Source organism: Aspergillus terreus, genomic scaffold (assembly GCF_000149615.1).
Source record: "Aspergillus terreus NIH2624 scaffold_11 genomic scaffold, whole genome shotgun sequence".
Lineage (NCBI taxonomy): Eukaryota > Fungi > Ascomycota > Eurotiomycetes > Eurotiales > Aspergillaceae > Aspergillus > Aspergillus terreus.
Window position 1 is genome coordinate 1,251,463 of NT_165934.1, and position 15,810 is coordinate 1,267,272.

Consider the following 15,810-nt stretch of genomic DNA (forward strand, 5'->3'; position numbering starts at 1 on the left):
AATGGCCCGATCACCAAACGGGGAGGGTCAGCAAGAAGGATCCGACGTAAGAAGTCCCGGGCAAGAAAGCAAAAGAATGCTTGCTGGAGTCGGTTTGGAGATCACGTAGAGGAAAGTCAAAAGAGGGTGAAACTTGGGAATCGTCGACTGGGGTGGGGAGCAACGAACGGACCCGTAGGAGGGAGACGATCGATCCAAAACGAACAACACCAGAAGGTCTGGAACCTTTCGGTGGACCGGGTCAAAAGGGGGTTCGGTCGATGTTGGTGACACGCGGTGGTGAAAGTGAGGCAGCGAACCGGATGGCGTCGAGGGGGCTGATTCAGTCTGAATGCATGGATGGATTGGATTGGATTGCTCTCTCCCTGTCAGCGCCTACAGCGGTACCGTCCTCCATACATCGAGGGTACCGCCATCCCCATGCTGGTGATTACGGGGGCGGAGGTACCCGGGATGGCCGTGGAAATACCTCATTACCCTCATAACCATCCGCCCTCATCATCATCAATCATCATCATCCGGACTACTGCAACTTCACCGTCTGGGCCACTCGGGTTCCAGTAGGAGTTTCCCCCCCTCGACTGGGCGACTGCCACGTCGTTTGGTCTACCCCCGTTCGGGACACTGTGATTCCCCGTTCATGTACTCTCCTGTACCCCAAAGAAATTACCCTTCCCAGTTTCTATTTCCTTAAAGCATGGTTCTGCCGCTCACGAGACTCGGACTCCGATATCTTCAAATCGACCTGATCGATAAAGAGGTTTATCAGGCACCCGTTTGGGTCCAGGACATCGATCCCAAAGCTGTCCGTGTACTCTAGATCGTGCGTGGTACCACACAGACACCCGACGACGAACCCACGGTCTCTGAGCTGTTTTGGTCCATTTGATTCGGGTAGCAAAGGATGTTCGTTCGTCTTCTTCTGCAAACTGGCACTGTCATCTGTAGTCCGATCCATTCATGCATCCGTTCTGAAGACCCGAGAGCAGCATGAAGGTACTACCCCGGGACGAAACCGTGGTTCCACGCGGGAGGTTCCCAAGGTTCAATGTTTCTGCGCGTGGCCGGGATATGATCTCCCATGCAATCCTTCTCCGGTTGCATGGCTGTTGGGAGTACTTTTTTTCGACTCCCTTGACCGGACGATCTCGACGCTATTGACAGAGGAAGTGGGTCTGGCCGTGTACGGAGCACCAAGAACTCATGATTTGCTCAACGAGCCCCAACTGGGAGATGGCACGTGATCCCTGCGCAGAGGGCGGCAAGCGGTCCCTTTTTCATTCCCATGCGGGCCTGTCCAGCCAGACGAACATGAGTACTCAGTACGACCATGACATAATGGGTCAATATTCGAGCTGCACCGATTCAATCCAATACAGGATACGCAGAGCTCTTCGCTTCCAGCGGTCAAGCGCTCGTCCACCGTTGTTTCAGGTGTTGTCTTGTGGCATCCACTGCTAACCCACCGCGCGAGGTCACCGCTTCTTCAACCCATACTTAGTAACTACTCCGGAGTCGGTAGTTACCTATCACCCATTGACACTAGCCACTTCTGTTGCACTGGTGTGATTCTGGTTGAGCCACTCGTCAGCCATCATCTAACAAGTGTCCCCCAGCCGGCCGGCCGGCCGTACTCCGTACACAGGTACCATCCCCGAAGTCATCTCCGAGATGACCCGTCTTAACCATCGGCTCTTCAGGATGGCAGGGTCCTGTCGATGACGAAATGGCTGCGTTGGAGGTTGCGCTTTTTACGGAGTACGGTCACTTCCCGATCTCCCCACCAGAATAACTACGTACAAGTACCCTGGGTGACGGGCTAAAAGGGCCAAGTGGAGTGTATGTTATGGTCCTATGGAGTAACTAGGCTCTACAACATCGAATTGACTCGCTGGCCCCGTAATAGTACATCATTGAACATCGCTAAGGTGTTTATGCCCCCAAAACAGGCGGGAGAATTGGCACGCAGCTGAATCTTCACCAAATCGCTTTCACCTTGCCAGAACTGCATGTCAGGTACGGACATACCAGCTTGGTCCCTTTGATCTTCCTCGAACTCATAAAAATAGATCGGAGTGGTGACCTCCAAGAGCGCTTCCCCCACGAATGGCGGGCGGGTCAGCATGGCTGAGTGGGACCACTAACGAGAGTGTGGACACATTCCAGTGCTCCTTACGGCAGTGCGATCAACATCAAATCCATCACACTGACAACTGATAGGTTGGGAATATTCGAGACGGGCTTCTTTTCGCGCCAACCATCGTCATTCCATGCATCCCTCGGGAATCTGCACATGAACAGCCCGTTATCTCTCCACGGCGTTCTTGACGTCAAAGCTCTGTCCTACCACCGAGGAGTAACCGATCTGTTTATCTACAGCGACAGCTTGGAAATCAACGGCCTGGATATTTCGGTCAAGGTTTGGTGCACAGAAGAGCGCCAAATGACCAGAAGCCGTACGTCTGTTCTGTTCATCTCTTTGATGCGACAGGGCATAAGACCCTGGTGATAGGATCTTATTGGTAGCCTCTACGTCTCTTTCACCCATCCAGCTGACGATCGCTGCGGTCTGAAGGAGACCCTTCTACACAGCACACACTTCATAGCAAAGTCCCGAAGACGATATTGCAATGAGCTAGAAGAATCCACAAGGCAGACCGGTGTGCCCAACGCCATTAGTTGCATGAATATTAATCTAACCCCCTGTCACACGGGCCTAGGCGGCTGTACATCTGATCTGACAGGGACCTATTATGGGTGTCGACTCAATACTCCGGAACAATCAATTCCCCAGATGACGATGGCTGAAAACGCCTCATAAGACGCCTCTTTCTGGCCACCGTCTCAGCATTCACCTTGCTTGGTGTTGTCAGGCAGAAAACTCCTCTGTTTGCAGAGTCCTATCTGGACAACCTCTATGCCCATGGCCACATTTGGAAATGTTAGGTGTTGTCGCTGATCCCAAGCCGGTGCCTCAGTCAGCCACAACTCACTGTCTGCTTTCACGGGGTATTATGCCCATCATCGGGCACAACTTCAGAGCGTAGTTTTCGATATAGGAGAGGGATCTAGTAGAGGCCGTTTTCATTATTGATGACGCGTCGAATGAGGCCTTACTTAGCTGTCTTTGCTAGCGTCCTTCGGCTCAGGCAGAGAGCCTCGTACCCTCAGCGACGAAGAAATATTGGCCGGTGGAGGATCAGGTGCTGGGCGTCCGTGGGATGCGCTCGGGCCCCAGGGCCATGTTACGCCCCGACCCGGGATCTGTCATTATTTCGCGCATATATGCCTAATTTCTATGTACGCCGATGTCACTCCTTACGTACATGTACATTGGCAGGAGTATACGGGCATCGTGAGAACTTAGCCAGGATCTTAGTCGGGACGGCCGATAACCAAATTATGAAGTATGCGGTATGGGTAGTATACGACAAGGTTGTCTCGGGCTCCGTTTGTCTAGAATCTTTCACTCGACACTTGTCATACGATCTCTTAGTGAGAATCTGGAGGACGTTGGGTCCTTCCCATGAGAGATGCTGAGGAACACATGCTGCGCAAATGATAGCATATGACAAACAGGCAGTGCTGTTGTTACTCGGACCCCGGCTACTATTGATTCCATGATCATCCTGAAGTTCTTATCTGAAAGGTTCTAGTTTCATTGCTGGCCTCTCATCATACGCCAGATTGCTACCCTAAGATTTTGTGAGCTGTATCAGGAACTCTCTACCCCTCTTCGAGCTGGCGCTCTGTCAAGCTCATTTGTAATCGAAGCATAGATACGATGGGATCAACCGCCTGCAGCACTTACTGGTCACACCCAATTTACACAGTTTTCCCGAGACAGCGCACTCTAAACAAAATGCCCATCGACTTATAGATCTTACCACAGTCAAGGCCTAGTTGCAAGACATTGCACAAGAGCTTCTCTCAGCACTCGAGCTCATCCTCGAACCAGATTAGACATTCAGATACTTATGGCAAGCCGGGTGTTTTCAATAAGACGCATCCTGAGCTATAAGATCAGTTCCCTGATCGCAAAGCAACTTAATGCGCTTCCACGAGACTCGACAGAATGGCCCCTCATTCGGATGTGTACTTTAGCAAAATGAGAGTGAGAAAGTCAGCAGCGATAGTCTATGATGAAACCAGTATTTATGCACGCATAGCCTCGACATTGTTTCCATTCATATGGCATATTTTTTGTCTCCTCCCTCAAGTCTGACACTTGTGTAGCTCGTCGAAGAAGTGGATATCGCAGCATCGCTGAACGCCCCCGCCGGACATCCATTATATATTTGCTCAGCTCCTAATCTGACAACGCCAGGAGGTTGTCATTCTTGCTTTTCTCCCCTACGTTGGCTTCTGTGGCAGGGACAAGCTCATCGGGGGCCCTCATAAACAGTAAGTTCTTGCGTGATATTGGCATCCATCCGGTGCAGTTGTCCATAATGATAAGCGGCGACGTCCCCAGTTTGGTATTCAGACCACGGAAGGAGTCCACATTGAGGTGGAGTCAATCTCGAAATTGATCATCATCAAAGAAAGCGAGATGAGCCAGCAGCGCTACGGCAGTACATGTTACCTACACCTACCGTCGTCCCATTCACTGGTGTGAACAGTCTGGTCAGCACTGGTGTACTCCTGGGCAATTCTTTATACATACTTGGAGTAACGTGCTAGTTGCTCCCGAAACGGGGATTCTTCCTCTCGGTTCTAGTATGTACTGTCATCGCATCAATACCAGCAGCTCGAGGATAGATAGCCATCAGCATGCCCTGAAGCAATTAGTCCTAGGGTTCGTACATCCACTGTTCCTCCCAACGACCCAGACGCACTCTTCCTGTGGCAAACAAATGATGTAGGTTTTGCATGCAGCAGAGACATGCATATAAAAGATACTGGGGATGCCGGTGAACAGACGGTGAATTCCCTGTGTGGAGTTTGGAGCGTCCTATGATTTTGATGATAGTTTGGCTCATAAGTCAAGTGAAGCCATGGGAACTGCTGGAGAGGCAGGCTTGGTCTGACGTCAGGTTGCCACGCCGCATATGGAGAATAACATTCCATGGCAGGAACGTGGAGGATACTGACGTAGAGATGTGGGGGGTGTATAAAATGCGATCTTTTCCATGAGGTTTTACATGAGTTCCAACGTCGATATCCCCCAAGCATTCTACGGAAATACTCCGTAAAAGTTCTCTAAGCAGTCAACTAATTGCATCACCTGTTTTCGAGGATAATCCGATTACCTCAGCCCTTTACTCCTGAACACCACGTGATCGGGCGTGCAGCCACGTCATACCCGTTCTGCGCTGAATCCCGAAGAGGAGCCGGCGTTGGAGATACACACGGTCCAGCGCGTCTGCCGCACAATCCACCTCGTCACCGATTCTCCTCTCTTTACACCGTATCACCCCTCTATTCTTCTGCCTCCATCGCGTCCGGTCCTTTAATCTCCGTCCAACGCATCCATATCCACCATGTCCGACCCAACCCTCTACCTCTACACTTCCCTTACTGCGGGGTCGTCCCATATCGTCACCGCTACTGCACGACTGGAGACGATCCTCAAGGCCAACAAACTCCCATTTCGCGCAATTGACGTCGCCACCGACGATGCAGCTCGCAAGCTCTGGGGCCGTCGCTCCAAGGGCAAGAAGCTCCCGGGCCTTGTGAAATATGGCACAGTTGTCGGTGTAGGTCCATCCCTCCTTTCCGGTCCCTGTCTGTTCTCTCGCCTCTTGAAATGCACTGCGGACGCAGGGGGGCGGGGAAACGCTGACCCCCTGGTGCTGCATGGCGATCATGAGCTCGGCTTTTCCTGTATAGGATAGGCGAGGATATGTTCTGTTGCTATAGTTCTATCTCCATGCACACGTCATTAACCAGTCTGAAACACCTGCAGGACTTGGAGGAGATCGAAGAATGGAACGAGTACGGTGAGCTGAGAATGCAGGTTAACAGTGTGGAGGATATCGATAGTCTTCCGGCGACGAGCAGTTCAGCCGCTGCCGCTGCCGAGCCTACTTCCACCAGCACCGCGTCCACCCCCACGCCCTCCGCTGAGCCGGCCGCCCCCAAACAGAGCACCATCAAGATCCAGAACCCGCCTGCGAAAGAAGCCCAGAAGGACGATTCGATCTCGGTCGCCCTGCGGCAGGCGGGCGAGGAGGCCGCCTCCAAGGCTAAGGAGAATGCTACCAAGACTCCGACGACGTCTGCAGCACCCGCCGCAGCCAGCGAGGAGAAACAGGCAGAGAAGACTAAAGACACTGTATGTCACCGGTTGTCGGTGGCTCCTGAGATCGCAGAGAGTCCCGTCCGGCCGCCTCTGGTTCCAGAGTGCGCCGCAGAATCCTCTGCCAACTTACGTGCTGATAACGCTGAAGCTTTAGGCCTGATTGAGCACCATCGGGGCTCGATCGTCTCGGCCACTTCGCCCGAGGAGAAGAGCAGGGTTGCCCAGGACCTCCGCAAGTCCATATCCGGTGGGCAAACAGGGTTCATGAGTTCGACACCGGGCGAAGTGGGGGACACTATCGAAGATGTGTCAGAGGACGAGGAAGAAAAGAAGTAGAGACGAGCCGCTCGAGATCGAAAAACCGAGTCGGGGCATAAGTGGTTGGAGCTGGACTTTGCGACGCTAATGAGGGATGCAGACGACCTGGCGTTGTTTCATATGTACCTCTTTCTGTAAAGATACCAAGTTTCTGTTTTATGCAGTGTTTAATGGCATATTTTCTCTCAAGCCCAAAGGCCAGGTACATCGATTCTTGTTCACGTCATTATTATTCGTATAAACCCATCGATCAACGCTCCAGACACCTGTTTCCCAAAAGGAAAATGTATAAACATCCGTCTCTTTTTCGTCGTCACATGCGCCTAAGTAATGCCGAACCCAGAAGATGAACAAATTACAGCAAGGCATGTACAAGACTATACTCGTATCAACAAGAAGCCCTCGTATATCATGGCCGGAACTTTTCTAAACCAAGTAATTACTCTGTGCGGTGCTTGTTGACGGTGTCGCGCAGCTTCGCGATGACGTCGGCCGGGTCCTGGGCGCCAAATACCGCCGACCCAGCGACGATGACGTTGGCACCAGCCTCCGCTGCCTGGTCGATGGTGCCCAGACCCAGTCCACCGTCGACCTCGATGTTGAGGTTGGGGTATCGCGCCCGCAGGGCCTGCACCTTGGGCAGTTCGGAGGTCATGAATTTCTGTCCGCCGAAGCCGGGGTACACGGTCATGACCAGGACCATCTACAACAGCACGTTAGCCCTTCTGTGCGGATGAAGTCAGAACCACGTCACGGCCACTCACATCGGGGCGTTCCTGCTCATCCTTGCTCTCGAGGATATCCCATAATACGTCGACGGGGGTGTCGGGCTTGATTGCAATGCCGGCTTGCATGCCCTGTTCGTGGATGTATCGGATGAGCTCGCGCGGGCTGGTGCGGCGGGTGGTGGAGGTGTCGGTTGGATCTTGGGCGGCGACGGAGGCGATGGCGGCCTCATAGTGGAAACAGTACAGATCGCAGCCGGCGGATTTGAATTCCTTGACCCATTTATGTGGCTAGAAAGCAGAACGGGATGATCAGTTGCGGGTCCGCGGTGATGGAGGGGTGGAGGGGGGTGGGAGGCCGTGGCAATTGCTCACCTCCATGATCATCATGTGGCAATCAAACGTCCCCTTTCCGTGGGGTTCAGTCGGACGGGCGACGTGGGAGCGAATCTTGGTGACAACGGGCGCGCCAAAGGTCATGTTAGGGACGAAGTGGCCGTCCATGATGTCGACATGCAGCCAATCGGAACCCTGGTCCATCTTGGTCGAGCATTCATGGCCGAGGCAGGCGAAGTCGGCGCTGAGGATGGAGGGGGCGATAATTGCGGGGGGAGACATGGTGGCGGTATCTTTACTAGAAGGGAGGAAGAGATGAAGGGGAGGATGGAGATGGGGAGAAGATAGAAGGAGGAGATATAGGGTAGCTCGTGGTTCGGGAGATCCGGAGTATATAAAGTATGTATAAAACCGTGGATGATGATTCGATGGAATGGAACCCGAAGGAAACGGGAAAGAAAACCAAGGAAAGAGGGAAAAGGAACAGAGTGACAGTCACGGAGGAGACAAGGGCAATTTATCTATTCTTCCAGAATGCTCAAACGACGATGGGGGCGTGGGATGTGGAAAAAGAAAGGGTGTACGTATTTAGTGGTTGTGTGAAGGGACACAGGATGGGTCCCCTAATATAATAAGGTAATCATCATTCCGTAGTCAAACTGATATCACCGCCTTTTCCGGTCAACGTCAGTCCCGGAGAGCCCGATTGGGAAGGATGATAAGGGCTAGGGCCGATGGCCGCACGTGGAGGATGCCTGGACGCCTCAGGATCAGGTCGAGACCGCCCGTGTTGGGGGTCACGGGAACCAATTTCCCCTTGCTCTTCTCTCTTGGCCGCTGAATCCATCCCGGATCAATATCCGATCTGCTGGTCGGCTGACCTTTGCGAAGGCCGTTGGGCGAGAATCTGGACGGAATCTCCGTTTTTGGTCTTTCCTGACCCCATTCATCTTCCATCAATAGACGTCCATCTTCACAAGAGGGGGAGGCAATGCCACGAATCCACGATGCATTGATGCACTGGTGCACTGGTGTACTATAGGCTAAGCATCCTGTCCTACCCACATCCCAACCGACTCGTCGCTTCGATGGTGTTCCTCCCTGGTCGATGGACTTCCTCGGAGAAAACCACAGAAATCCATATCAACATCAATGATCCGGAAGAATCACAACTTTGCCGGGGACATGTGCGATCGTCACCGTCCTTGTCACGGTCGTCTCTGGTCCGAAGCTCACCCAAAAGGGCTAAATGGTTTCCTTAGCCTACCAAACAATTCAAACCATCCCACTCCATTCTCAACTGATCGTCATTCACTGGGGGCTTCCATGGATTTTCTAAAGATAGGCCCCCCTCGGCGCTTCGGGCTTACCAATCACACACATCTGAGCCAGCCCCATCATGGTCGGCGCTTCTGTGCAGGTTCAAGGATCCCTCTCCCATCGCTGATTGGTGTCTCTCGGCCTGAAGCCTTGAAGATGTCACTCCATGTCACCTCTGGTGTTCCTGTCAGAGGGCTGGGAGGCTTCATGGGCGACGCGCCCAGTCGAATCCATCCAATGATGACCCCTTAAGATGTGCTAAAGGCCTGGAGACCCCAGCTGTTTGTGCGCAATGGTGCATTAGTTTCTGCACGGATGATGACTCGAAAGCCATGTCGCCGTAGGATCGCTTCTATGCAACCCCTCAGTTGTCGAGAATATTTATCAGTCCCAAGCGCCAGGTCGCGATCTTCGCCTCTTGGTGTTGGATCTTCTGCAGGCTTCTTCATTCCTTTTGTTTGTTTGCTCTCTCTTCGATCGTAACCAGGCTCTGGTAGCTTGGTCGTCGGATCTTTCTTTCTCTTCCTCGCGTCGATCGACCCGTTGAGCGAGTCGACCGCGAATAGATCTTTGCATTCGTAATAATCTCCGGGAAGTTTGCTGGACAGATTTCCAAGACACGATGGCCGACTCGTTTCGCTCATGTCCGCCCCCTCGGCAGGCCCGGGGGACGAAGCTTAATCCCATCTTGGAGGATGTGCGCGAGACGCAGTATCAAGACAGGACGGATCACGTTGATAGCTCTAGGCCCCTCGAGTCCTCTTCCAAGCGTTCCTTAAGACTGCAGACGAACAACCTCCCGTCTTCGAGGACAAGGCGCTTGTTCTCCCCCTTGTCAGCAGGATCGGTATCATCCTGCTCGGATACCGAATGGCAGCATCAAATGCAGTCTTTGGACGACCTCTATGATGCCACCGACGAGGAATCCGAAGCCAGTGAAGAGTGCATGTCGTTTACGAGTACTCGCCCAACCAGCTTGACAACACCCACGACAAGAGATTCGATGGTATCCACGACTAGTCGCAATCGCTACCCAAGTCTCACGATCCCCTCATCAACGACGTGGCCATCACTCCACAACGCCCCCAAGAGCTCGCCTGTGCCGCCCACTCCACCGGCAAAGATACCGGTCTCTCCAGCAGCTCTGTCGATACTTGGTCACGCAGTTCCGGCTGTGCATGCCCCACCATCGCTCGACGGGAGTGTCTCCTCGGACCAAGTATCAAACATCAGCGCTCCCGCTACTCCGGATGTTCAATCCCTCCCCGACACCGATTGGAATGCGCAGGAGGTTCGTGTACGTGCGGTGACGGATGACGAACAGAATCCCCGTGTTTCGAACCCCGACACAGACTCCGACAGCCAAAGCATTGAGATCGCGATCGAAAACCCCGACGAGGATTGGCGACAGGTCCTGGGAGATTTCTCTTCCATTCCCGGGAGAGGGAGATCAGCATCCCTCAGTATCGGGTCAGACATTGAACGAGAACACACTCCTTCTGACCGAGGCGTTTTTCTGCCAGACGATGCCCTGGCAACTCTTCGACACATTCCACTTGACGGCACGCCAGATCCTTGGTCTGAGACCTCGGATAGAGACGAAGAGATGTGGCAGATCGGTACACCAGAACGACCGCGAAGTGCAGATGATGCCACCCCAGCGTCGGCCCTATCGTCGTACAGCTTCAGTGGGCTCAGTATCCCCTCTCCTGGTGGTTTCTTCGCTTCCTTGGGCCCTCGGGCGCGCCATACTTGGTCCATTCCCCGGGTCAATAGTAATATACCTCCGTCGTCAGCCACCGCCATGGGATTTTACAATCTCCCCTTTAGCCGAGACGAGGGAGAGGTTGTCGAACACGTCGTCGAATATTCCGAGCCCCCTGCAGAAGAGCAATTGACCGCTGTATATGCACCACAGCCTCCTTTGACGGCGATTCGGATACCTCCAGATAACGAATTTCCGCTGGCAGAGCACCCAGACAGTCCAAACAGCCCTGGCATTGATGCTGTTCATGAACTCAACAGGAAGAACGTATCGCAGGACCTTGATGAACAAGATGAGAATTATGAGAGCGAGCTGCAGAAGAAAGCCATGGCGAGTCTGGATCGGACCAGCGTATGGCTAGCGGCACAAGCTTCGTATCTCGCTGCGCTCTGCGAAACTAACCCTGTCAACACACCTGATGACGATACTGCTAGAGAAATCATCGACACAACTTCGGAGGACGACACAGGGCACAGTGTGCCTCAGGTCAGCCGCAAAAAGTCTGTCCGTTTCGCCGAGACATTTCCCGAGGCTCCTAGCTCTCATCCCTCAGCCTTGGCGAGTCAAGACTCGATCTACTGGAGAGGATTTCGATCTGTGCGCGACCAGTCCAACCGGCGGGATACCTTTCTGCATCGCAACATTCGATTCGACGCCGTCCAGTCCATCCGCATCGGTCTCGTGGACATGCACAAAAACTGCTTGCTGGGCTATTATGCACTCGTATCCCCAGAGCGTCCTCCGTACAAGGGACCCTTCTCTCAGGCTCCGCGGAATTCGGTCATTTCATCGGTCTTGGCAGAGAAAGCGCAATTCTCCATGTTGGAAAAAGAGCAAATGGTGCTTTCTCAAATCAGTCAGCCGTTGTGGGCCATGGACGCCCTTAAGTATCTCAACGGTGGGAATCTTATCGCAAGCCCCGCATCGCGCTACCTCAAGCCCGTTAAGTCTATGGAGACCCCGGGGAATTCCGGACGTCGACTGCGGGTTTTGGACTTGGGTGGACACGCATCCTGTGAATGGGCGTGGCATCTTGCACACGACTATCCTCACGTCACCGTCTATACTGCGTATACCGACCATCAAGTGGTTAATCGCGGCATAAAAGGACCTGTGAATCACCGTCAAGTGCATGTGTCCCAACTATGGAAGCTGCCATTCCCCAACAACAAGTTCGATGTCATTTCAGCTCGCTCCCTCCCGGCATTTCTGAAGTCGGAAATCCCTGTGGGCGAGAACCAGGATGAATACGACCTCTGTATCAAGGAATGTTACCGGTGTCTGAAGCCCGGAGGGTATCTAGAGTTCTTCGTGATGGACGCAGAAGTTTCCCGTGCTGGACCATACGCTTCAGCTACGTCCATTGAATTTGCCTTCAACCTGAAGACGAGAGGTTACAATCCTACGCCCACCAAGAATTTCTTGTGTCGACTGCGCAAAGGAAACTTCATCGATGTCAAGCGAGCATGGCTGTTCATGCCCATGGGGACTGAGCCCATCAAGCAGGAGTTGCCGAGAGAGACACCAGATCCCCGAGTCAAGAGCCAGATCGAAGGATACGAGGCTGTCCATGGCCCTGTGGGAAGTACTAGCGATATTGCCAGCATTTCTGGTCTGTTCGGCGGCTGGATGTGGGAGCAGTGGCTTCTCAAGTTGCAGATCGAGATGGGCCGTGAGCCAAGCAAGTTACTCGAAAGGATTAGTAGCGTCTTTGACGAGGGTCGCAAGAACGGTGCTGGTTGGACCTGTGTGTCTGGCTGGGCGAGGAAACCCCAGCGCAAGAAGAGATCTCATGGTTGCCAGAAGGCTGACCGTTAGACTCGGTTGCACATTGTTGCACATTGTGTGTTGTCTACACTCTTTTATTTTGCTTTTGCTTGTCGCGTTCTTGTTACATGCACAACGGCCTCATTTGATACCCCGATCCGCCCTGGAGGCGATGACTAATTTAATGTATGCTTGGTATGAATGGTGATGATATAGTTGATGTGAAACCATGAGTGATACGTTAGGACACACTTTGCCATGCTAGGCTCAATTGAAATAAACAAATGATTGTGCGCTTCGATATGCTGATCCACATGCTGAAATGCAAGTAAGTCAATTCACAAATGGAGTCTACCTAGTAGTTATATAAATATCTGGGAGTTTATCACGTTGGAACTCTACGATCATTCACGCTGTAGCGACGATAGAAATGAACCCATCCTATAGGCAAAGTCGCAAATAAATACATGTAAGCAAATCTCACGAACACCGCAAGGACTTTACGCTTGTGCCGGGCCGGGTCCAATCTCCAAAATCAGATCAACTGTTCCTTGAGAACACTGCTGCAGCCAGACACAACCCCTTAATCCAGCTCACCCTGTCCGTTGCAACGCGGGAGGGGATAAGTATCACCCAAGCAAGTCGTAACGACACCCTTGACCCAGGACAGGGAGTTCTGCCCGTAGGAATAAGTCTCCTGGGTGAACGAATCGGCCTGCCAGTACTCGTACTGGCCGCTGCCGGGCTGGCCGCTAAACACGTATCCCCTCTTGCGATGGGTCAGGGGGTTGCTGACGATGGCGCCCCATTTGCCCTTGGGGATCGTCATCGTGACCGTGCCGGTGAGCGTGGAGGTCTCGGTCCACTGGTAGTTGATGGTTGTCGCGACAGAGAGGAAGCTCTCCACGGTGCCGGTGAACGTCGTCCCGACCTGGATGCTGTTGGCGATCATCTGGCCCTGGGCGATGGCCACGGTGGCGTCGGCTTCGTTGGCGTGCATGATCGTGGACATGGCGATGTCCCAGCCGAGGAAATCTTCGTCGGGGAGGGGGATGATGAACTCGGCGCTGGAGCGTTTTCCGACCTTGTGTGAATGGCTGCCGCTGGGCCCGATGGCGTGGAGCTTCCGGGCGGAGTGGGCAATGTCCGCTGTCGCATTGCTGAAGTGCAGGCCAGTTCCGGACTGGCTGGAGGGTAGAGCCGCTACCAGCGCGGTGTTGGCGCAGAGCCAGGCGAGCAGGGATGGGGCTTTCATTGTGTCGGACTGGATGAGTGTACTCGGAGGGAAAGTAGGATTGCTTGGATGGTTGGTCAGAGATCAGGACGTTGGGATGGTAATGGGAGAGAGGGCTTATTTAGAGTCTTGCTAAGAGATATCCGACTTTCAAGTAAGGCTAGTGTTGAACAGTATGAGGAGCCATTTGCTGTCGGATCCGTCATCGTTGGAACTTCGGAGCATCTGAAACGTGATATCGTCTTCTGCAGGCATATAACTCCGAGGAATATCCAGGAGAGTATACCAAGCCATCATATAGAGTAACTAGATGACGAGAGGTTAATTAATTTGGCTTTGTCTAGTTCCACCATGAGGGTGAAGATTATGCAGATCATCACTGAGGTTCATTAGCTCAGCGGAGGTCTATTAAGTGATAAATGACTTGCTTAGAGCTAGCCAGGCCTTTCAACGTAGTAACCCCTATAGACATGAAGGAATAGCCATGAATGTTGATTGATGCAATTTTATAGTTGTCTCAATCCTGTAGGTTGGCCTACACTTGCTTCCTCAACATAGTATGTCCTTCAACAGCATGAACAGCACGACAGCTAAACTCCGACGGGAGTTTCAAAACCACGGAGTGTACTGTACTCCGACGATCGACAGGCCCACGGGGTAAGGCCATGATCAGGATCGACCGGTGCAACGGCTGCGTGGTGCGGAAAGTTTAGTCCCCAATAGTTAGTTCAGACGATAGACTAGATCCTGAAGCTGCAGGGACATGGGCTGCCAAACCTTACGCCTGACGATCGTCTCTGATCGCAGCTAGATAAGATTCCCATGAGGAGGATTCTCCTTCTGTGAGAGGGCGTGTTTCGGTCAATCAGTGATAGATGAAACGGATCCACGTGTCCGGCCGAACTATGAGAGCGGAACAGGGTCCACCTGGGGACATGGCGTGACAGAAGAGCAATATGCCAAGCCATGTTATACTACGACGTTTCTATGAGCTCAGGAGGTGAGCATCTAGGATCAATCTGCATACGGCGAATCCTCGGAGGGTCTGGCTTGGCCGAGCAGAAAATGTCGCAGAGCTGAAGTTTCACCGAGAGGGAGACTGGAAATGATATAGAAACTAGTATGGGTCAGATATCAAATGGTTTAAATCTTGGAGGCACTGCCTGTTCAGAGTGCGATATTGTGAATCTGCTCTTGCGAGATCAACAATTTCCTATCAATATATACAATATGGTCTCTACCTCGATCATCATTGCAGCTCTGGCCGTTGGGTTCGTTATGTTCCTGCTCATCTAGTTAACTCCAACGCTAACCTTTCATAGTGCCGTTGCAGACCTGCATACCCAGGGTGTTTGTGTCGACACTCCCGGCAAAGGAGTGGTAAGTGTCTACCCCTCAACGAGTCCTGACGACGTACAAGACCCTCCTGACGGCCACATAGCAAGTGTACAACCGAAACGCGACAGAAAGCGCATGCCGCGCCTACAAAGCGCGGAACACTGGTGACGAGCAGTGGGATCAGTGCCCCGACTGTACTCTGCAGAGCGAGCGGGACTTGCTCTATTACTGCGAATCTAAGGGCAGCCATATCGGAGGAGATGAGCTCAACTACTACTGTACGCAGGGCGGTGCGGGAGACAGTGTGGCCTGGTAGAGGCGGCGGGACAGGATTCGATGGTTATACCGTGCTTTTATCGTGATGCGTCCTTTATATTTGTATACAGATCAGCCGAATATCTGACAATTGCGCTTTCAATACATTCCGTTCGTTGGTAGATCTGCTCTGGCTGTAAGACGTAGCTCAACTAAGGTACCTTCGAACCTAAGTTTGCTGCATTCCATCGCGGTAAGACTTGCATTCCTTGGGCGATGTGTCTAAGGAATTCGTATAAACATGGGTGCATGCTGCATGGCATTTTGTTCCGCATAGGTGGACATGATGCTGATGAGGAACCAAGTGGACGCAAAATATATATCAGATTGTGCGAGTGCGGACACTCAATGCTATAGACTTCTTGTGGTCTACAGGAGCATCGCCTCAAAACTCTTATCATCTGGTACTATACTGCAGATAATTATTCTAGTGACCGTCATTTCCAGT

At 52.7% G+C, this 15,810-nt stretch overlaps 5 protein-coding genes across 5 annotated transcripts; 3 read left to right on the top strand and 2 right to left on the bottom strand.

Annotated features, from left to right (window-relative positions):
- Positions 1-5,483: 5,483 nt before the first annotated feature.
- On the top strand, positions 5,484-6,580 carry ATEG_07871 (uncharacterized protein; the record flags this gene model as incomplete). The annotated part of the gene is made up of 2 exons (XM_001216492.1): positions 5,484-5,699; positions 5,909-6,580. The coding sequence occupies 2 exons, from the start codon at positions 5,484-5,486 to the stop codon at positions 6,578-6,580; spliced, it is 888 nt and encodes a 295-aa protein (XP_001216492.1).
- A 421-nt stretch (positions 6,581-7,001) lies between these two features.
- Positions 7,002-7,905, bottom strand: ATEG_07872 (ribulose-phosphate 3-epimerase RPE1; the record flags this gene model as incomplete). The annotated part of the gene is made up of 3 exons (XM_001216493.1): positions 7,002-7,265; positions 7,327-7,560; positions 7,663-7,905. 3 exons carry the CDS (start codon positions 7,903-7,905, stop codon positions 7,002-7,004), a joined length of 741 nt encoding a protein of 246 aa, XP_001216493.1.
- Positions 7,906-9,565: 1,660 nt separating this feature from the next.
- On the top strand, positions 9,566-12,526 carry ATEG_07873 (uncharacterized protein; the record flags this gene model as incomplete). The annotated part of the gene is made up of 1 exon (XM_001216494.1): positions 9,566-12,526. The coding sequence occupies one exon, from the start codon at positions 9,566-9,568 to the stop codon at positions 12,524-12,526; it is 2,961 nt and encodes a 986-aa protein (XP_001216494.1).
- A 532-nt stretch (positions 12,527-13,058) lies between these two features.
- Positions 13,059-13,730, bottom strand: ATEG_07874 (uncharacterized protein; the record flags this gene model as incomplete). Its single annotated transcript, XM_001216495.1, has 1 exon — positions 13,059-13,730. The coding sequence occupies one exon, from the start codon at positions 13,728-13,730 to the stop codon at positions 13,059-13,061; it is 672 nt and encodes a 223-aa protein (XP_001216495.1).
- A 1,209-nt stretch (positions 13,731-14,939) lies between these two features.
- On the top strand, positions 14,940-15,363 carry ATEG_07875 (uncharacterized protein; the record flags this gene model as incomplete). Its single annotated transcript, XM_001216496.1, has 3 exons — positions 14,940-14,980; positions 15,032-15,089; positions 15,151-15,363. 3 exons carry the CDS (start codon positions 14,940-14,942, stop codon positions 15,361-15,363), a joined length of 312 nt encoding a protein of 103 aa, XP_001216496.1.
- Positions 15,364-15,810: the final 447 nt, after the last annotated feature.